The sequence below is a fragment of the Arachis hypogaea genome, chromosome 3 (genome assembly GCF_003086295.3).
Source record: "Arachis hypogaea cultivar Tifrunner chromosome 3, arahy.Tifrunner.gnm2.J5K5, whole genome shotgun sequence".
Classification (NCBI taxonomy): domain Eukaryota; kingdom Viridiplantae; phylum Streptophyta; class Magnoliopsida; order Fabales; family Fabaceae; genus Arachis; species Arachis hypogaea.
The window spans coordinates 22,550,583-22,574,356 of NC_092038.1; the positions used below are offsets into that span (position 1 = coordinate 22,550,583).

General features: G+C 30.3%; 1 protein-coding gene and 1 long non-coding RNA gene across 3 annotated transcripts; both read right to left on the reverse strand.

Moving 5' to 3' along the window:
• Positions 1 to 6,323: 6,323 nt before the first annotated feature.
• On the reverse strand, positions 6,324 to 8,856 carry LOC112789857 (probable O-methyltransferase 3). 2 transcript variants are annotated; one of them, XM_025831951.3, is made up of 3 exons: positions 8,487 to 8,844; positions 7,988 to 8,348; positions 6,324 to 6,741 (listed from the first exon to the last, which is right to left on the reverse strand). In XM_025831951.3, exons 1-3 carry the CDS (start codon positions 8,771 to 8,773, stop codon positions 6,436 to 6,438), a joined length of 954 nt encoding a protein of 317 aa, XP_025687736.1. In that variant the 5' UTR covers positions 8,774 to 8,844; the 3' UTR covers positions 6,324 to 6,435. The 2 variants fall into 2 exon arrangements, with proteins under 2 accessions (XP_025687736.1, XP_025687735.1); XM_025831950.3 differs by having other exon boundaries at positions 7,988 to 8,856.
• A 7,758-nt stretch (positions 8,857 to 16,614) lies between these two features.
• Positions 16,615 to 22,912, reverse strand: LOC140183737 (uncharacterized). The gene is made up of 5 exons (XR_011879625.1): positions 22,329 to 22,912; positions 21,791 to 21,921; positions 17,458 to 17,786; positions 16,843 to 17,169; positions 16,615 to 16,752 (listed from the first exon to the last, which is right to left on the reverse strand). It is a non-coding gene; the product is annotated as an uncharacterized lncRNA (long non-coding RNA).
• Between the last annotated feature and the right edge of the window lie 862 nt (positions 22,913 to 23,774).

The following is a 23,774-nucleotide window of genomic DNA, read 5'->3' on the forward strand; positions in this document are numbered from 1 at the left end:
TTTCAATGTAAAAAATAATAATAATAATTGATTAGTTTTAGATTTAATTTTTTTTAAAAAAATTAAAAATTTTGATATCGGGGATATTTTTGGAAATAAAAATAAATATTTTTATCTAAAAATAATTATATTAAATTTATCTTAAAATATATTTATATGTAAATTTTTTCATGTATTTATTAAATTTAGTTATTAACCTTTTAATTTGAATAAGTAAAGGTAATTTTGACATATTAAACATATTTAATATTAGGGTAAAAAAATTAAAAAATTCAATATTAGGAGTATTTTTTAAAATAAAAATAAATATTTTTATCTAAAAATGATTATATTAAATTTATCTTGAAATATATTTATATGTAAATTAAATTTTTTCATGTATTTATCAAGTTTAGTCATAAACCTTTTAATTTGAATGAGTAAGAATAATTTTGACATATTAAAGATATTTAATATTAGAAATATTTAGTAAATTTAAAAAAATAAAAGTTAATAATAATTTTAATTAAACATATTTGATATTAAGAATAAAATAAAATAAAAAATAATATTATATTATATTTATATTTATTTAAAAAATTAAAGTCTAAAAAACTTAATTAAAATATTTTATTTTATTATATTTATATTTTATTATATATATTTACTAAATTTAATCATTAATATTCTAATTAAAAATTATAAGGACATTTTAGATAAAATATTCACAATTTTTAAATATATTAAATATAAACCAAACAAAAACTAAAACATTCTTAGACATATTATTAATATTCCATAAATTTTATTTTTACAAACTAAACATAAAAATATTATATACTTAGTAATACTATTCCAAAAAATCATATTCTTAATAATAATATTCCTAGACATAAAAACTAATCCTTTGACCACACACCCTAAAGATTCTACGGTGGCATAGAGATAGATGGCCAAGAATAACTTATATTTGACCGTCCAATAGTTATATGACATCTATGGAATGATCAGTGTATCCCATAAGTACATGAATCTTTAGTCAAATCTAGAAGTTAATTTTTTTTTTTGTACATTGAAAGCCCTAAGGCCAGAAACAAAACAAAAAAACAAAATAAATTAACGGGGAAAAGAAACCCCACTTCTATCAGCAAATAAAATAAGAGTAGTCTCTTTGGGAGGATGATCCCAAGTAGCATGCTCTCTGTTTTGATTTAGTAGCAAATTTGCAATTCCATCAGCTAATTGATTAGCCTCTCTATATATGTGTCGTATGCGCACTTGCCAATTTCTGTTGAGAAGCTCTTTGATTCTTCTAATCGGGCGAGTTAGTGTTGGGTGGCGTTTTGGAGGGTTCTCCATCAAATTCACAGCTGCTTGGGAGTCTGTTTCTAGCTCAATCCTTCTAAATCCTTTCTTCCATGCTATCTCCAGTCCCTCTCGTATTGCTGCAACCTCCGCTTCTATTGCCTTTGCATAGGTCAGACGTCTGGCATACCCATAAACCCAATCACTATCTGCATTTCTAAAAATTCCAGCACAGCTGGCTTGCCCAGGATTACCTCTCGAGGTCCTATTTGTATTTAGCTTGATCCAACCCTCTTGAGGTGGTTTCCAAGAAACTGTCAGAGGTTTTTCATGTTGATTCTTCTCTATTCTTCTTCTGGCATCTCTGATTTCTCTCGCTAAGCTCCTTATTTTCATCTCTTTGATTCTTAAGGGGGTGTTTATATTGGAATGTATATAGTCATTCCTAAATTTTCAAATAAGCCAACAGCCGTGACAAAAACGTCCTTCCATTCTATATCATCATCAAACCCCATATCCATAGTCATGTTAGCAATAATCCACTCTTTCAAATCAAGATTATAAAACATACCAATATTCTACGATTTCACCAGGCAATTCCACACTGGCGATGACATGGGACAGTCTCGAATAACATGAAAGGGAGTCTCAATATCATTGTCACAACTCATGCAGTTGGGATTGTTTCCTCTACCCCATATTGCAGTTCTGGAAGCTGTTAGAACAGCATTATGAGCCAACTGCCAAAGGAACACCTTCGCTCTTTGTACCCCTTTCCAGTTCCAAATCAATTTCCATATTCGATCTGAGTCATGGTTGCACTGGGAAAGAAATTGATAGGTATGTTTGATAGTAAACTCACCTTCAGGATTGGGTCGCCAAAAGAGAATATCCTTGCTATCTTCTTTTGAAGGAGGGGGAGTGCTTCGAATTTTATTAATGACACTGTCAGGTAGGAGGATATTTAGCTCTCTAATTTTTCAATTTCTTTCTGCATCTACATAGTCACTTACTGGACGGTTTTCTTCTTCAAGAGATAGGATTGGGGATGCTAAATTAGCTAGTAAATTATTGGGTTCCAACCAAGCGTCTCTCCAAAATTTCGTTGCCTCACCATTACCAAGCAGGTAACCTGTGTTGTCCTTGATGATGTGCCATTTGGCTACAAGATTTTTCCACAATATAGAATCACCACTGGTAGCCACAACATTTTGCATAGGATTGTGCCCTCTCCCATATTTTTCAATCATAATTTGAACCCAAAGAGAATCGGGTTTGGTCACAATTTGCCAGCCTCTCTTCAACAAAAAAGCTTCGTTTACTTGTTCTAATCTTCTAATCCCCAGACCTCCTTTCTCTTTTGATTTAGTAATTTTCTCCCAGTTAACAAGATGCACTTTTCTCGTTGAACAATCATGCCCCATATAAACGCTCGTTGAGCTTTCTCCACTGCTAGGCAAGTACTTTTTTGGAATAATTGTACTTCTAATCTAGGAGTTATTGTAAGTGCTGTAATAATCTGTGGTTTATCGCAGGGGCATTTGAGAGATTTTGACATAAAAAATATGAATTTTATATGGGTCAGGGTGTCGGTAGTCTAAAAATGATTGGATATCAAAAAAGTGTATGGACAAAAGATGAAGTTCTTTTGGATTGAAAAATAAAATTACTGTCTGACCAAACAAAAAAAGAAAAATAAAATTGCTGGACAACATAATAAAATTTGATTATAAATTTTAAATTTAATTTTGATGGATGGTGTAAATAATTTTACATAGTCATACAATTATATTTATTTTTTTGGATGGCTATTCACACAGTTAATATAATAATTATTTTTACTAATATAACGTTATGTGATTGGATGCACATGTAAAACGGTTTTACATTCAAAAAAAATGAGTAATGAATGTCTCACTTTCCTTGAAACCCCACTTTTCACCCACAATGCTTTCCAGTAATGAATGTCTCATATCCACAGTATTCCTTTAGGGATGGCAAAACTCCCCGAGACGCGGAGATCCCTACGGGGACTGCCTCGAATGGGGATCCGACTGTGGGAAATTTTCTCCGTGGGGATGGAGACGGGGGACAAAATTTCCTCGAGGCAGGCGCGGGGATCTCCGCTCCATCCCCGCTAATTCCCGAAATTCATAAATTTACTGAATTGTCCTTAATAGTTTATTTCTCATATATATTTTTTAGTCATTTCACACACACTGACAAATATATATATATATATATATATATATATATATATATATATATATATATATATAAACCCAAAACTCCTAATCCTCATTTGCATAACCTTTCTTCAATTCAAAAATCCCTAACGTTGTCCATACTCCATCCAACCTTTCTGCAGTCACCCTCTCGCCACTCTCCCTTCTCACCGCATCGTCACACCTCACCATGCCATGGTCCTCACCGCATCGTGCTATCTATTTGCGGCGTTCCTTTCCGTAACTCTGTCATCATGTCCATTCTCCTCTCTATTGTCGTGTCTCCCACCTTGTCCACTTCTCTGTCCTCTGGCTCGCCGTTGCGTCCCCCACTGCGTCATTTCGAAAGAAGTCACCATCTTGTCGTTTAGACTTTTTGTATAAAATCTCGTTGTTTTTGTATAGAATAGATACTTACACCTCTATTCATATGAAAAGTTAATAATTAACTAGAACTATCAGATAGATGGAGAATGGGGTCCCCGTAGAGAATGAGGACCTGTGGAGAATAGGGATGGGGAGTAATATTCCCCACGGCGGAGAATGGGGACGGGGACAGGGAGTAAATCTAGGGGCGGGGATGGAGAGCAGGGAGGCATCCCTCGCCCCGTCCTGCCCCATTGACATCCCTAATTCCTTATTCCATTATATTTGTGGTACACAATCGCTGTTATTAATTTTTTCCTGTCACTCTTGTGTGTACTCTTATATCTATTATGTGTACTGTTATTAAAAAAGTCAAAAAGATCTAGTTTTGTTCCAATCAATTATTAAAAGATGCAGAAACAAAAAGAGCTGGTAAAAAATAATTTGTGGGGTGATTGATTATAGAGATCATTTTGATGTTAAATATTATAATTGTTTTTAATTTTCAGTTGTATTTATTTTCTTTTGAAACTTCAAATTCACCATAAATGTGCAGTTTGTTTGGAACAAAACCAGTGTATCATATGTCTTAACAAAATTAATTGATACAAAATCATCTCAACAAATTCAAAACAACTCATCTGATTTAGAACAAAAAAAATCACCAAAATTAGAGCATACAAAAAGGACGAATAGGAGCAATAGTCCACCGATAAGAACAATAGCGACACATAGGAAGAGAGATGAAAAGGACACTAGAGGAGGCAGAGAGCCAGCACCGGATATTAGGATTCAGGGTTTCCAGTCTTGAGAGAGATACATATGTGCGATAAAAGTCTAGGGTTCTGCTCTTCTTTTCATATCGCCGGCAAATATGTTGATTCTTCTCTTTCGAATCGCTTGACTCCGGTAATAGGTAGACTTTGATGTTACTGTCAGGTGCCTCCACCAACGACTCTATCCTTTTCCTAAAACTTCCTCAATGAATCCATTTTCAGAAGCAGGCATCGAAGATACCTTCGCCCCACCTCCCGAAACTGATCGCCGAATTTTAGATTGAACCTTAATTTCTCCAAGTACTTTGCATGTTTGTTCATTCAGCTCATAGATTTGAAAAATTTTTAATTTTATCTTTCAATTTCTGTTTTTGTTCTTCCCATACTTCAATAATGGGAGTGGATGACATTCAAAAAAGCTAACTACAAATTATTTCCATCATTCACTGATTTATTTATTAATTATCATGGTTTAGTGTCAAAAACATTTACCAAATCTCCATTAACAAATTCATTGTGTGTTAGCAGAGTCAACAGATTTGGTCTTCTATCCTATTCAGACCATGTGTCGTTCATACATTGGCTCTTCTACCTTACCTACCTTAGCCATGATTCTCTTCATTCACCACACACATCACCATTTATATAACTCTTTTGAGATTTATATATATATGATGATAATAACATATAATTTTATTTTTATACTTTTTAAAATATGACATTGATGAACACCTTGGTTATTAAAACAAGACACTAATTTATATGAGAAAAAAACTCAGTATATATATATAAATATGAAAAATTGACAAATATTTTGCGTAATATTACCTAAATTTTTTAAAAGTTGAATGCAATTTGCTTAACATTTTAACTTTAAGTACTTGTTTATGCGTCATTATTTTGATAAAAAAGATTTTTTTCATTGAAAAATAATTTTTTTTTATTTTTTAGCGTGTTTGACAAATTTCTAGTAGTAAAAGTAAAAGTACTAGAAAAATAAAAAAACATCTTTTTTGAAAAGCTGTAATTTACATTTTTTTAAAAAATCTTTTTTTCTTAAAAAAAGATATTTTTCATATAATAAATAAACAAAAAGTACTTTTATATTGTTATACTCAAATATAATTGATAGATAAAAAGATCTTTTTATATGAGATACCCAAACATAAAATTACTTTTATTTTTTCATAAGATCTTTAAAAAAAAATAAATCGAAAAAAGATATTTTCTTAGAAGTTTATCCAAACAAGCCCTAAAGTAGCGTTTGTTTTGAGGTACTGAGACAAAGACGAAAAGATTGAGACTCCATATTATATTTGTTGGTTCAGAGATTGGTACTAAAATTTCTGTCTCTGTCTCAAAAATTTCAGTATTTCAGTACCTCAAAAAAGTAAAGACACAAGGACTAAAATTTTTAGAGATAGAAACTAAAACTTTAATAATATTTTATACCTAAAATACCCTTATTTCAATTAATTAATTTCAATTTTAATCTATATGTATATTAAATTAGAGTTTTATTCTTGTTTTAATTTTTGTCTTTCATTTTGCACTAAATAAAATACTGAGATTTATTTTAATTTCTATCTCTTAATTTCTGTCTCTCAATTTTAGTCTTTTTATGTCTGTCTCTCTACTAAACACTATCTAAATGTATAGAAATACGGCCCCATAAATTTTAATTTATATTATTACTTTGAATTCCTATTAAATGAAAAACATGCGATACATACACCGAGAAAGCATAATAATGATGTTAAATTTTCAATATATATATATATTCACTATGGATAAACCTCGATCAAAGACCTTGAACTCATCAAAATTGGAATTATCTTGTAATTACTGAAACCAGAAGAGAAAAATAGCTTGGCCCATTCTTTCTCGGTTCTCTCCTTTCCGGTGACAAAGGCCATCATCGCCATATCATAATAAAGTTGTGTCTCCAGTGATCCATTATCTCCATTCTCATTCCCTACCACCATGTCTATTATTATCACTTTTCCTTTTTTGCCCTTCTTCATTATTGCCTCCTTGCATTTCTTCAGGAGTTTTACACAATCCTCATCACTCCAGTTGTGTAATATGCACTGCATATTGTTCAACGTAATTAATAATAATAATGATGATGAGAATGTAATAGGAAAAGATTAATTAGATGTTGATTTGCTACATATAATGTCATAATTTTGGTCATAATAATATTGCCACATGCCCACGTGGCCACGTACATTCCATACATATTATTTTTAATAATAAAAAAATATTAGGTGACTAACATTTTCTTTTCGCATTTATCTTTCATTCGAACTAATACTAATTATTAATTAACTTATATTTTTTATAAGTAAAGAACTTTTGAAATACATCATTTGTCCAAACCACTACTGTTGGATATCATAACTAAGACTTGGTTTTATAAAATTTTTATTTTTCAAAAATAATTTATAAAGATTAATTTTTAAAAGATAATTTTTTTTAAAATGGTAGCATTTATATTTAGTAATTCAAATTAAAAATTATTTTTAATAATTATAAACAACAATAAAAATATTTGATAAAATAATTTTTAAAATTTAAAAATATTATTATAGATATAAATATAATAATTAAATTTAAAAATGAATTAATATACGAGATTATATTAAAATTTTGAATTTTAATAAGCATAAGTCAATTTTAAAAAATTTTATTTTATGTGCTTATAAAAGCACTTTTACTTTTTAAAAGCTGTAAATATAAGTACATAATTTTTTTATTTACCAAACATAAAGTAAAAAATTTCTACTCTTGAAAAATGAAAAACATAAACACTTCTTTAAAAAAATTTACCAAACCAAACTTAATTATAGTGTAAAAGTTTATTTGCATTTTTTCTTTCAAAATAAAATTGCTAAACTTTGTAATGGAACTCTTAATTTTAAATTTTTTCACTTAATGATAATTATTATTAATAGAGAAAATACAACTTTCTTTTTTTGAAAAATACTAAAATAACACTTTTTTTCCTCTATTTGTAAAATGTACATTTCTCTCCCTTATAACTTTAAAAAAAACCTCTTCTTTAATTCATTTTAATTTTTTTGTGTTAACTAATGTTAAATTTCTAATTTTTTAAGAAAAAATAAATTATTTTTTATAAAAAAAACTCTTTAACAAAAATTTTAGAAAGGTATTTTAGAAATAAAATATACTCTAGCTATTTCCATATATATATATATATATATATATATGATGATATTATGACAGTAATAATACTTGTAATCCAGTATGTATACCATGTAAAATAAAAAGTACACTTAATATATCATGAATTTATATGATGATACTACTTACCTTCAACAAAACAGAATCTGCAGAAGGAATTGCCTCAAACATGTCCCCTCCAACATATTTCATGTTCTTGTTGTCACTACTTCCTTGAAAGCCAGCAACAACATGTGGAAGATCAAACACAATGCACTCCACATTTGGGAATGATTTAGCTATGGCCTTAGCCATAGTTCCGTTGCCCCCACCAACATCAACCAAAGATTCCAACCCTTCAAAAGTATCCTTACACTTCTCAATCACCACACTAGCAATCAATCTAGAGTCGCTTGTCATGGCCTCATGGAAACTATTACCAAGCTTTTGGTCATGACTAGCAAATTCCCAAAATGCCCTCCCATGTTCCATTTCTAATGGTGACTTGTTACTGTCACATTTCTTGAACCAATTAGAGAGTTGGTACCATGGTTTTACCAAATTTGGATCAAGAAGTACATCCAAGAATGGTGTCATACAAAAGGGGTGATCCTTAAGCAATAGTCTAGATGAATTAGTTAGAACATACCTCTCTTCTTGTTGATCATCATCATTTTGATTCGAGAAGAAGCCGGAAAGTGTCAAGATTCGCATCAAGCGGGGGACGAAGGCGGCTTTTGACGGTTGGATTGGTAATGAAGCAATGAGTTCTGAGAGTGGCATGGGTTGGCCATAATTGTGAACAACATCAAGTATGTTCAGTTCAATTGCACACTTAAGGGACATAGAATTTATGAAGCTAAAAAAGTGATTCCATATGTGGGTTTGAGCTAAAAGCAATTTTTGAGAATGATCCTCACCATCATTGGATTCCATTTAGTATTTTTTTTGGTTGCATGAACTATGTATTTGCTAGTCTTTTATCTGGTGTGGAGTCTCTGCAATATACTTGGTTTCATTTATAATGTGAGCAGGGATGCAATCAATTTAAATTATAAAAATATTATTTATATATCAAAATCAGTCATTAAAATTAACTATCAATATATTTGTATATAAATATATGTATATATGATTTAATTTAATTTTAATGTGTATTTATATTTTAATATGTATTTTATATTAGTTACTGATTTTAATAATTAATTTTGGTGTATATTTAACATAATCCTTAAATTATTGATGAAAAATAGATGGAGGAGATCTATGATAAGGCTCTGAATGAAATAATTGAGCACTAGTACCAATAGTAAAAGTTCTAATGGTGGGTCAGCCACGTTACAAATGTGTAATTCAAGGGATTTTGGCAACACGTTTTGAATGTAACAATAATGGGTTATTATTTTATCTTGCAATTATTGTATGACAATTATGCTGCGTTTATTTACAAGTCTTACAATTTAGCATAAACCTAATAAAACACACGCATTACACTCCCACATTTAAGAGCAAATAAACGCACGTTATTCAACTATTTTCTGTTTCCAAAGCGCGCTACTCACTATGCATTATGAACGATTTTTCTTCTTCTTCCATGAAAACAAGTTTCTTGCCAAATTTGAAGATAATAGAACTTCAGAAATACACTCAAACAGTTACAGTAATTCACTCAAACGATTATAGAAATACATCCAAAGGATTACAGAAATACACCCAAAGAATTACAAAACTACACCCAAAGGATTTAAGAAATACACCCAAAATTCGTTGAAGTACACCTTATGCATAATTCAGAACTCTTTCTCTTTCTCCTCCTCATCTTCTGCTGCTTCTTCTTCTTCAAAAACGATTTTAGAGCTTGATGTCAAAAAACAATGGAAATCGAGAATAACGAAGAAATAAAACAGAGAGAAAAGCAGGTAAATGAAGAAGGAGAAAGAGAAGACAAGAAACGAAAGAAGAGAAGAAGAAGAAGAGGAAGAGGAAGAAGAACGTGTAACAAGAAGAAAAAAGTGCAGTGAAAACATGCAGTAATGATTTGAAACGTGTTAATATAAATTACTTGTAAAGACTTGTATAAAAGATCGCTTGTATGTGGAGAATTATTCATATATATATATATATATATATATATATATATATATATATATATATATATATATATATATATATATATATATATATATATATATATATACATAAAAACTTAAAATTATATTTGACAAAATAGATATGGATAAAAATATTGTATATTTTTTGTTAAAAAAAAATATAAAGATATTGAACGAAATTATAATTTATTTTTTTCTTTATTATCACTAATAATTTTATAATTGTATTTGTTTTTATTTTATTTTTTAAAAATTTTGTAAAAAGAAAAAATAAAGATAAATTAAATTTTTATTATTTATTTTATTTTATATTTAATTTATTATTAAACAAATTAAAATATAAAAATATTAATTTTTATAACTCTATTTTTTGTATTTTATTATCAGTTATCTCTTATCTTGTTTGATTGTTTAAAGTACTACAAGAATTCTGAGTGGTTCTACTTGCAATAACTGTCGTTATAATGTAATTTGTTTAGTGATGCTATTATTTTCAAGGCTTATTTGGATTAGTCCTTTTATTTTAAAAAATAAAAATTGTATTAAAATAAAAATTGTCTTACATTTATATGTAAATTTATATTTTTTAAAGATAAAATATTTTTTATATCTCTAACGTTCATACAACATTTCAAAAATAAAAAGATAAACAATTCCATCTAATTAAATTTGACTTGAATTAATTTTATTTTTGACATGTTTACTCTCTTTATGCGTGTGTTTACTTGCCATCTGCTCTTTACCTCATCACTCTCGTCTCTCGCCTTTCTAATATTGTGTGATTGCATCCGCCTCTGCCTTTTCTCTTCTTGATCCATTTATCATTAATCGAGTTAAATATTTTTATATGTTTAGCACACAAAAATATAATAAAAAATGATAAAATTACAAAAAGAAATTTTGAATCAGTTGTTTTTGAACCAAAATAAAAAAAAGGGAGAAAAGAAGAAAAGAATAACTCATCAGCCTAATAATATTACTCTTCAAGACCAAAGGTTTTTTTTTTTATAGGACTTCTACAAAAATGATCGAATACCAAATATACTCTGCATCATATTCTCCTCAAATTCAAAAGCAATTTGTTAGCTGGACGTACAGATATCATGATAAAGAATCATGGACAAAACAAAAACAATCGATTAAAAAGATAAAATGCATAACAAATAGTCAAATACAATGGAGCAGGTACCACCTAATTCTATCAAAAGAAAAAAAATAAATGACAATTAAGCTGAATAATATTGACGTCGTGCAGTAATGCATTTTTTCTTTTGTTCCTCAATAAATAGGAAAGAATATAAAAAGCAAGTGACACTGAGAAGAAAATTCTGGAAAAAAAAATTTGGAGAGAGGATCATAACAAATTTTTTTTTGAAATAAAAATTAAAAGACAAAATAAATATATTTCACATTAGCCACTTTTTTATGTCAAATGTAAAATTTTTTTATGGTGTATGTAATATTCATGAATTCTAATAAGAAAATCTCAGTTCACTCATACATAAATGGTGAGTTTTTTGGTGACCATGTTTTATGATTCTAAGGTTACCTATAATTGATTGGCCAATAAAATTAAGACACATGGATGAAAAAATTAGCTAATATATAACTAGCTTAAAAAAAAATATGATAATTCGAAATATTACCACAATGGCAGAGTGGTAATTACATGTCCTAGAACTATTTTTTGATGGATTGAACTTTGAGTGAAATGGACAATAAACAAAAAACAAATGAAATTATAATGGTATATTTCAAAAAATGTGTGTCAAAGTGATTTATTTACTACTTTAATTAATAATTTTTGCGACTTTATTGTTGTTTATGATGGAACCTTTGAGCATTAGGTATTATAATGTTTACTTTTATTTTTCGGTTGTATAATGATAAAATGTTTACTACTTTATCATGTATCAATTTCTTTTTTTTTTAAACCACATTCTAACCATTTAATTTACTGATTGTCCAATTACTATTTTCTTTTATTTTGACACACATTTTTAAAATATTTCACTCTAATTCCATTTTTTTATTGTTCATTTCACTCAAGACCCAATTTACTAAAAAAATAAGTTTGAGACCTATAATTACTATTCTACCATTGTAGTAATATTTTTTGGACTACCATATTTACTTTAAAGGATGCATTACTTATTATTTTTTATCTATGTGTCCTAATTTTATTAGTCAGTCAACTATAACTACACTTAGTCAGCACAAAAATAATATAGCCATAACAGAAGTCACCTACATAAATATATCTTCATATATAAACACTAATTTACATGAAATGGTTTGATTTTTTTATATATTAATTTGTTGATAAAGAAAGATAAAGTATAATTAAAAAAAATAACTTAAAAAGAAAAAAATAAGAGAATGAAAATTACCTGCAAGCCATGAAAATCCATGTTCAATCTTTTCTCTTTATCATATGTTAATGGATTACTTAGCTTTTCGTTCTCCTCAGTCTATCATCATTGTTAATACTTAATATCACAATACTAACATTTATAGTTTTTGGTCTTTTTCTTAAACTATTGAAAAGAAAAATCTTCCAATTCATTATGTGCTCTATGCCAAAGATAGAACTGCATGTATGTGTCTGTGTTTGTATTTATGAGCCTATAATTTTATAATTAAGAAGAAGAATGTGTGAGATTTAGAACTTGAACTGAAAAAAAAAGGAATATATGAAAGAATGGAACTGAATGTTGTCATGCTCTTTGATGGCAACAAATAGTGTGGGTCATAAGATTGATATTATGGAAATGTAGTGAAATATATATGAAAAGAAGTGGTAAGCATTGTTATTATTCAATTTGGATAGTTGAGTAGTAATTATTTGTGCATAATGGTAGTGCATGCATTCCACTTGTTTTTATTCCTATCTTTATAATATTTTAAACAAAATAATAAAAGAGTGGTGAAACTTGAGCTCTGAAAAGTAAGAAAAAATGAACTTAGAAATGTGTGAGCAGAGTATGGGTGTATATAGTGGGTGTTTTATTCTGTATGTTTTTATTAAGTCGTAGATCGGAGTGGGTGTTCTCATCAGGTGGTCTTGTGTGCATGTGTGTTCTCTTGATTTTTTTAGCGGACAATTTACATAAATAAATTGTTTACTTTTTTTGACTAAATTATTTGTTTTTTAAATTTATGTAATTGTATTTTTTCAAATATAAAGACGTAAATATATTGTTTTATATATTTATAGAAATCGCTACTGGCAGTAATGGTTTACATAAATACATAATTCACTATAGCCAGCCGCAGATTACATACAAATGGAGAAACACAGAAATTGGTAGAGGTTATTGCGGTTTTTATTTATTGATGCTTGGCTTCATGTGTATTGGAAGACGTGCCTAAACCACTGGAGGCTATAGCGATTTACATAGAGAATGAATGCCTATATAAACCGTTATTTTAATTCAGTATTCACACATATCTTAATCTATTTTTATCTAATTCTAATCATTATTATTCCTATCATTTTACTTTAAATTATATTTATTAATATTAATTAAGAATATTATTATCATTTAAAGTTTATTTCTAACAAATAATATTACTATTCAAAATCTAATAATAAACAACAATAATTCTTTCATTTCTAATCTAACATGAAATTTTTTAAATTAAATAAAAATTAATGAACTAACATCCATATTAATGTGTCTATTAAAATAGATGAAATCGTCTAGTCAATAAAAACAATCTATTTTGTTTAAGATTCTACTTTCACATGATAATCGTATAAATTCTTTTAAAATTTCTCGAAAAAAAAAAGATTTAAAATGGTTGTTCGTCACTAAGAACTACAAACTTAAAGCTCCCACCTCCTATTAGTTCAACATAAGGTTAGGTGAATTAATGTAACCCTTTTTCAAATTAGTTAGGTAGAAGAAAATTATAATTTCATGTAAGTAGTAGGAGCTTGTCACAAACTACTCTTTCCCTTCTATACTAATTTGTGACTGGATGTGGTTAACAATTCTAATCCTAATAAATTATTTTTAGCTTTAAAAAATTATTTATGATTTGTTAATTTAAATAATATGATATAAAATTCAACAATTACGCTTAAAAACTCATTTTGTCCCAGCTTGCAACGAATTATATAAAAATAAATCAAGATATGAACATATCAAATTTTAGACTAGGACAATTGATTAATTTTGAGTTGAAAACATTTTATTTATAACATTTATTTATTATTTTGTTTACAATATTCAAACAATATAACATGTTTAGGATGCTAATTATTTTTTATATCATAGATGAAACTATGTAATATATCAATATAAATTTAAATTGGTGTATTCCACAAGTGTAATATACAATATAAATTGCGAGTACCAATTTATATGATAAAAGAATTTATAATTTACGATTTTATAAATTATAATTCTTTTAAATTAAGAGATTTAAATTACGACTTACAATTTTTAATTATTTTTTGTTTTATTTAAAATCATAATTCATCATTTTTAATTATCTTTTTTTTAATTTTTTATCTTATTTAAAATTATTACATTTGTTTTTATCCTACATGTTTTTTGTATCATTATATTATAACGTAATATTAACAAAAATTGTATTAAACCGCTATTGTCTCCAGCGGTTTACGCACCTGTTCCTATACCAGTAGCGGTTTATGGTCAAGCATTAATAAACAGAAACCACGACAGCCTCTACGTAAAAACTGCTACTCCCAGTAGCGATTTCTATAGATATATGAAACAATGTATTTGCGTCTTCATGTTTGAAAGAATACAATTGCCTAAATTTAAAGAGCAAACAATTTATTTATGTAAATTGCCCTTTTTCGATTTTTTCATATACATAAGGGTTTTTTTCGTTAAAAATTTTTTTTTAGTGTTTCTTATTATTTGATTTAAGTTATAACTAGTGTATGAATTCGTGCTTAGCACGAAAAAATTTATAAAAATAAAAAAATGTATATGTTTGAATATTTAAAAAATATAAATTAATTATTATTTTAAAAAATTTATAAAATTATTATCAAAATTAAAATTTAATTTAAAAATAGTGAATAATAATTATTTTATACTTTTTTTTAAAGTTAAATAATTATGCATTGATATAGAATTTAAAAAAAATTAAAATATTTATATTAGAATCCTATTTTTTTAAAGACTTCTCTATAAATAACATTGATGGTTGAATTTTTAGATATTCCTACGTGATTCATAAGTAAAATTTTTAAACCTCTCTTACTCTTAATTCTTGAAAGTGCCACATATAGTTGGCCATGTGTAAAAACTGATTTGGACAAGTACAATCCAACATGAGATAAAGATTGTTCCTGAGACTTATTAATTGTCATGGCAAACGATACTATTATGGAAACTATCTTCGTTGGAATCTAACTGGGATAGTTTCATTTGTTGGTACCATATTCATTCTTGGAATCATAGCAATATGACCAACATTGTTACCCGTTAAGACTTCACATTCTATGACATGATTTCCAAACTTCCTAACTTGTTGCCTTATACCATTATAAAGACCACTGGATTGGTCAATATTCCTCAGTAACATCACCGAAACACCAACCTTGAGTATTAATTTATGTAGAGGCAAACCAGAATAACTTATGCTATTCAGTAATTCAGGACCATAGAGATCTAGTTGACTCTCCATATTCTCTTCATCCATACAAATCGAATCCGAACTAAGATATAATTTTTTTTCCTCTAGGAATGATATCCATCAGATGGTTGTTGACCTATTTAATGATGTCTAGTGTGGGAGCCAGTATAGTTTTTGCTTTGAAAAATCCTTTGAGGACATGTTATCTGAACTATTTGGATAAGAAAAATGAACCAACTCATCAAATACCTGGTCCGAAGAAGGAATAACAATATCTCCTGAAAGACATATCTCAGATTCACCATCCATATTGTCACCTATTAGACCATCACCAACTTTCAATAACCACTCACGAAATTGTTCTGTCTCATCTTGATCTGAAGCAGTCATCCCTACAGAGAGTCTCATGTTTTTTGTTAGTTTGAGCACCTGACAAAACTTCCAATGGTAAGATGAATTCACGGTTGAATGAACGATATCTTGTCTTGATTTTCGTGGAATGACAGGAAGAATTCGTCTAAAGTTTCCACCTAGTACAACCACTTTTCCTCCAAAAGACAAATATTTATTATATGTTGGAGAAAACCTCATAATATCACCCAAGCATTTATCAAGCGCTTCATAGCAGTACCTATTAACCATTGGAGCCTCATCCCAAATTATAAGTTTGACTTTTAACAGCAACATTGCTTGAGGAGAACCAGGTTTGATATTACATACAGAATCCTCAGTTATATTCAACAGTATTTGAACCTTGAGTGTGCCATTCTTCCATTGGAAAAAAGTAAAGATGCAATACCACTTGAAGCAACGTTTAACACAATATCACCCCTTGAGCGAATCTCATCAGGCATAAGGTTCTAGAGAAATATTTTTCCAGTACCCCATGACCATACACAAAGAAAAAACCACCTTCATCACAATACACAGCTGTAACAATTTTATCGAATGCTTATTTTTACTCAAGTGTTGTGATAGCTAACATGTCTGAGGCATTTTTCTTTAAATCATCCCTGTTAAAGTTTAGCTCTTCCCTGATAACCCTTTCGATTAACAAAGAACTATCAACTTTGGTTGCTAAAGGCATAGGAGGACAGTCTTTCAAGGTTTTACCATAGGAGCGTAAGATCTTGTTTATATCCATTAAGCATAACTGCTTAATCTCATCATCTGACATGGTTAACTCTGCATATTATACGATACTATAAAAATTAAATCAAACTAAAAATTATCAATAATGAAGAACTTTTATAATTGCAATTAATGGAAACTCACCCTTCATGTTCATCACAGTTTTTTATCTATACAAAATATCATCTGAGAGTTCATGCCAATATCTATCCTGGGTATGTTATGGTCTTGAGATATTGTTGGATGTTAATAGAATGACAAATAACCTCCTAAGATATGATCCTGAGGCCCACGAACTTGCTTCTTTAATTGCATCGATGAATTCTCTGTCATCTTGCAAGAGTCCAAGGGCGAAGCATATATCTCTATATGTAGCATAAATTGTTCCTCCTACTGTTCTTATATCTTAAAAATTCATACATCCTCTTTGAGTATTCAAGAGAAGTCTTTCGTAATATTCTTTGGTATTTGCTGCAAAAAAAATTGGTTAAAATCCCACTTTTAAGTTGCTAAATGGATTAGGCTACGCGATTTCAATTATTATGTAGCTACACATCCGCATAAGATTAATTTTTTTAAAAAATATAGAACAATTCTAAAATTGTATAACTATAGATTATAACTGCTAAAAGTTATTTGAACATATATTTTTTGGTGTAGATAAATCGAATAAAATGAACGTGGGGTACATGCTGTTAAGATTTTAAATTTAAATCATCAAATAAATAAGACCAAAATTGAATATAAACTCGTCATTACCTGCAGGTACATGAGTCAACCTTCCAATTGCGAAGCCTTGCTTTTGAGGAAACTACTTTGAAGCATTGTCCTTCCAAACAAACTTGGTTGGAAACTTAGCATAAGTCAGACTTCGAGCATAGGGATATGACATGTTTGCCGCCATTCATCCCAAAAACATGGACTTATAAGACATTGCTCTTTCAACGATATCATTCACATTAGAAGTTTCACTATAAACCAGAGGTTTTTCATCTTCCAAATGGAATGGAAGTCTAATCACAAATGGTTCTTTCTCTTGGATTTCATATCCAAATAAATGCCAGACTGCCTCACATGCCGAAATATACCTACAGAAAAATTTGACTTACAATATCCTTAAAGAGGAATCAACACGTCTTTAAAAAGTTCAAAACGAAACTCCGAGAGTATACTTGAAATCACCACCTCACAAGAACATTCAAGAAGATTAGGACGTACTAAAAGGGAGTCAACTCATCAATAGCAATTCTCAAGAAAGAATTTTTGACTAAGAACTCTGGCAAAAACAATGCGAGGATAAACAGCGCACAAAATTGAAACAAATCAAGCTGACTCATATAAGGATGAGATTCACAAGAGAAAGGAAGCTGAGACTGATGGTAGTGCTCACAAGAGGTAGAAGAATGATTAAAAATAGAACCAAGTATGGCATTCATAGAGATGAAAAGCTTAAGAAAGAATGAGTCCGTTCATAACAAGAAAGATATGAGTCCAACATTTTCAAAAGAACAACAATGGCATAAACAATGTAGCTAAACCAAACTCAAATAAAAAATAAATTAGGTGAAGTTTATCAAACTAAAATCAAACGGAATAAAAGCGAAAAATCTTTTCTTTCTAGAATCTTGAAAAATACCTAAATACATAATCAAATAAAGATATGCGTTGGAACTGTAGTAAAATTATTAGAAAGTCAATTGCATTTAAAGTAAGTAGTTCCAAAAACCAATAAAAGTACAGGCGAAGTATTAGAAATAAATAGTTGTAAAACTGTATAAGAAATTTTCAAAATTTTATATAGATAAGTGTATATCGAATCAACAGCAATTTTATAAAAATTTCAAAATTGGTTGTAGTTACTGTCAAATAAGAGAAAAACTGAATCACAATTTCTTTAAGAATGGACTCGGAATAAGGACTTAAAATGCAAGCGCATCAAGACAAGTTCAAAGCTATATCAAAGAATACGTGAATCAAGAAGAAGAATTTAAACAGAGAAAGATAAATACAGAAGGATTTCAAACAAGCAGATGCAATTAGGATCAAACAAGAATGCATATGAATAGAGGAATAGGGTTGAAAAATCAAACTACTTTTCAAAAGGATTAGCAAACAAGAACTTCAAGTTAGGCTATGAAAGAACAAGTCGACTCGAACAGAATTCAAGACACATAACTGAGTAACCTTGAGAAATAGTTTCTAAAGTTCCCAAAACCCACTAATCGCGTTACCTATTACTCGTATATCGTCTATGATAACCCATTACTGCTCCCATATACATAATTCACTAGTTTTATGCCGGCCAAACTTAATACCAGGAATTATACAGTGCAAGACTAACGGCATTAATCAATAGATCGTCATGTGCATAAAGCTCTAATTCTCGTTATCCGAACAAGACCTACTACATGACAAACGCTCAAAGTATGCAATTGAAGCATAGCCAGTCTATTCCTCAAGCTCTACAAGAAAGACCGCTCTGATACCATAATGTAACACCCTAACTATCAAAATGTCACGCTTCCGGCTACGCCACTCTGATAGCTCGGGTATTCGACGACTCTAATAATATTTAAAACTAAAATATGAGCCTATTTAAAAACTTAAATCGTATTACCGCTCAAGAGACTTTTTAATAGATAACATAAATCCATACAAATATCAATACTTATAAAGGATACATATATATATTAATAATTTTACAGGCATTACCTAATACAATTCCTATCCCTCTTATAGAATGTATAAAGATAAAGGCGAGGAAAAACATATATCTAAAACAATACAATACATCATATAAACGAAAAATAGAATAAACTCTTCGTGACTTTCTGGTCCATATCCTGAAAAGGAAATACCTGTAGGGTAGTGAGAACATCGTTCTCGAAAGGGTTCTCACTATAGGGTTGCAGAATTACTATAATAGGATACGTGAAAATAAAACCGTTACAGTTATTAATAACCGATTTAATATCAAAATTGCGAAGTTCTTTTTGGAAGAGAAAACTGTTAGTTCTTCAAAAATCCGAAAGCCTTTCTAAAAGTCTTTTCTAGACAGTATGAATGACCAAGCTGTTCCAAACATAGGTTCATTAAGTCTATGCTGAACCGGTTTAGTTTTTCATACTTTTCTAAGCCAAAAACACAAACCAAACACGGCCTTTGGCCCATCTCATAATCAGTCATGGCCCTAGGCCCAAACAATTGAATTCATAACCAATCCATCACAATCCAACAGAGTTTCAATCGCAAACACAAGTAAGAAGGCTCAAGCACAAACAAGCAGTTACATCAAGTAGAACAGTTAGCAGTTAAACACAATTAATCATATAGGCAAACCAAGTACAATATGCACACCTAAAAAATGTCACATAAATGCATCTGATGAATGCCTATCCTAGTAGCTGATGAGTCTCATCTGTCGGTTATAAAGCTAACCCGACAAGTCCTGGTAGCTAACCATTGGACTGTCCCTCTGTCATGCATCCCCAACTCGAGTTATTCTCAATCATAATTATCAATACATATACAACACCCACATTGGTGTTTATCCACGGGGGCAAGCTCATCTGGAACTTTTATAGTATCCGACCACACTTACGACACAGGGTCAACAGAGTATCGAGTCTCAACCTGGAGCACGTGGTGGCTAGCCACTGCTTTCACCCAAGAAAACTCGTATATCAGATATTTGGAAGTGCAACAATCACTTTATCAACTCAATAACCATCCATATTCATACTCAGCCATCCGGCTCATAACATTTTCCACAATTAGCCATAATTCATTATCATATACATCCATTCCGGCTCATAACATAATAACACTTCTACCGTCCAACATCATCAAACTCATAAAATCATCATTCAAGCCATAAATCACTTTTCTCAAATCACTTTACTTTGAAATCAAAAATCAATTCATTCCAGCCTTGGCTTTAAAATCCTCATTCCTCAAATCATTTCCGGCTCATAAGTCACTTTTACTCAAAGTAGGTTTCCTTTTCAAAACAAAGCCACCTCGGCATCATCTTTCCAAAACTTCCAAAACCATTGCAAATTAAAAATCTCTTCTGAAATATTCAAAATCATCTATCCAAAAAAAGGATTTTATAACAAAAGTTCCTCGACAGAGTCTCAAAACTTTAGGGAAGGACAACTTATCTCCATTTCTTAGAAATTTATTGAAACCCTTAAAAATCATAGATTCTTGGTTTAAGTAAATAGAAACAGAATTTATTACAAAATCGAATCATATAAAGTCACAAGTCCCAACCCAATCCAAAACCAATTCACTTGAAACAGAGCCAATCCATTTAAATCAAAACCACTTTCAGGTTCCTTCTTAAAACCAATTCTCTGACTTCTTCCAAAAAAGTCACAAACGTGATTATTTAATCAAAAGTCCCATTTCCTTTAAAATCACTAAAAGCTCCTTTGAACGAAATTCTTAAGTCTAACTAAAAGCATAAGCCCTATTTATATTTAAAATCAATATGAGAACATAGTACTTTTCTTCAGTGATTCAAATTGGTAAAGTAATTCCTTTCTAAATAAATAGAACTCAAGATATATAATTTTCTTAAATAAATTAAACTTGAAAACATAACTATTTTCTTAATAAATCAAATAATACAATTTCTCAAATCCAAGCCTTTCTAAATAACTTTTCAAACAAAGTCTAAGATTTTTATAGAAATTTCGGCAGCACATCTCCTAAAACTTGGACTTTGCCACCCTTTTCGGGTCCCAACTGAACCATTCTACAATCCTTTTCAACGGTCCAAAACCCAAAATTAGTTCAAAAGCAAGCTGAATCTAACATTCACCTCATTTTCATATCTCAAGAAAACCATTTCAATATCAAATCATTATCAACTGATTAAACTCATTTCCAAAACTTAAAAAAAAAACAGTTCAGCAACAATCCATTTATCAAAACCAAATAATAATCCAATCAAACATATAATCATGTTCATCCAAAGTAGCTAGACAATACATAAGACTTGTACAATCACTAAAAGTATATAATTCTCACATCAGTATCCATTTATAACAATTCCAAATATAAAATAGCTTAGAAAACCCCCTACCTCAAAGTCGAACCCCTTAAAGGTTAACGCGTCAAGAGTCCTCTTTCTATTCTTAACTCACAGCAGCAACCTCATTGATTCTCAGGCAATATCAACCGCGACAATCAAGGTTCACAACAACGACAATTTATCTGACGTAAAATTAGAATTTAACGTGAAATTGATATTAAATGAAATTACAACATAATTGTTAATGGAGTATTGCGGTAAATAGGAACGGAATCAAATAGTCTCATCGCGAGAAACGAAACGAGACGACATCGCAGCGGCTTTCATTTTAATCATAAAATTTCCGAAACTCAACCCTGAGATATTAACATCGCAAAATTCTCAATAGTTGATAACGGAATACTAACACCGAGAGTTCGAAATAAAATATACTTATGATAACAGCAGAACAGACGAGCCACAATCCCAAACTGACCCGGCAACAGCTCCGGTAGCGGCCAGAAACTCTAGTAAATCAACTATAATAACCACGCAGCATCAAAATCTCCTCGGAATCCAAAAGAACAGAAACCACAATTAAAACCCTTACCGGCAGAGGCATCCTCCAGTGGTGCAGCAGCCCAAAACGGCAAGCAGCAGCGGTGGATGAAGCTCTGTCAGTGGCTAGCCACGATTCTGGCTCCCTCTTCGTGCGTCTCCTCTCTCTCCTGGTGAAATCCCATTAATGGCAACGACCCTACACAATCGACGATCCCAGTAATGCGGCGGTAACAGCTCCCTTTCACGCATCCTCTCCCTTTGTGCGCGAGTTCAGCAGCGGCGGTAAGGACGGGTTCGATGGCAAAAATCCAACGAAGCCGGCGGCGCTGTGCTTTCTCCATGCTTGTGAGCTCGACAGTGGCGATGCAGTGAGGACGACGGCAAGCTCGACGGCAGCAGCAGCCTCTTCTCCTCCTCTCCTTCCTCGGCTCTCACCTCTCTCTTCTTTGCACGACACATCGGCGCGGCGGCAGTGACGCCCGCCGGTGCCGTCCTCCCTCTCCCCTCTCCTTCTTCCCGTTTCTCGTTCTCCCTGCTTCCCTCTCGTTTTCCCCTTCCCCGATTCTGTTTTCCCCTTTTTCCTTTCTTTTTTTTTTGTTTCTTGCAGCATCTGCTGCTGTGTATGTGTGTCGTGTGTGTGTATGGTTTGTGTGTTGTGTGTGTGAGTTGGGGTAGCTAGGGTTAGGGGTAGTTTAGGTAATTTCAAATAAAAATAGGGATAATATAGTAATTAGAAATAAATTTTAATCTAACAAAAATTATGTATAAAAATACTATTTATTCATCAATATTACAAATTATTTTTTGTTAAATGTTCAAATTTATGAATTAGAAATGATATAATTATCTTTCTTTATTTCCCAAAACATAAGTATTAAATCATAAAATATTAATTATTTAACCCGAATCATATAAAATTCTTATTATTTCATAACTACCAACTTTATCATTTAAATATAGAAAATAATTCAATAATTGTAAAATTGGATAATATTCTTAATTTATTTCAAATTCAATTAATCAAAACTTGCTTTAAATATTCCTTAATAATAAAATTTCTGAAATTAACAATGTAAATAAATATATGGTTTGAAATTTGTTTATAATAAGACTTTTCAAAAGTTTTGGGTCTTACATTGCCGTCGTCTCTTGTACGCTGAGATTGTTGGGTTACGGCCTCCAATCTCTGCGTGTAGAACCTCTGGGTAACACATTTTATGATTAGAGTTGCAGTTGATTTAAAAATGGTATATCACATGATGTTTACTCACGTAATGATCCGCAGCCCACTGATCGGTAAATCTCTTTGTTCTCCTTCAACGTATGAGTATAGTTGAAGGTCTCCTCCACCATCGCCTCACGATCCAACGACTTAGATTACACATTCTGAAACCACATATTAAGTCAAGTAATAATGATATTATATTAAGAGTAAACAAACTTAATAACAAATTGAAACAAGTTACTTACCAGCCTGATCTTAGTCTTCATGAAA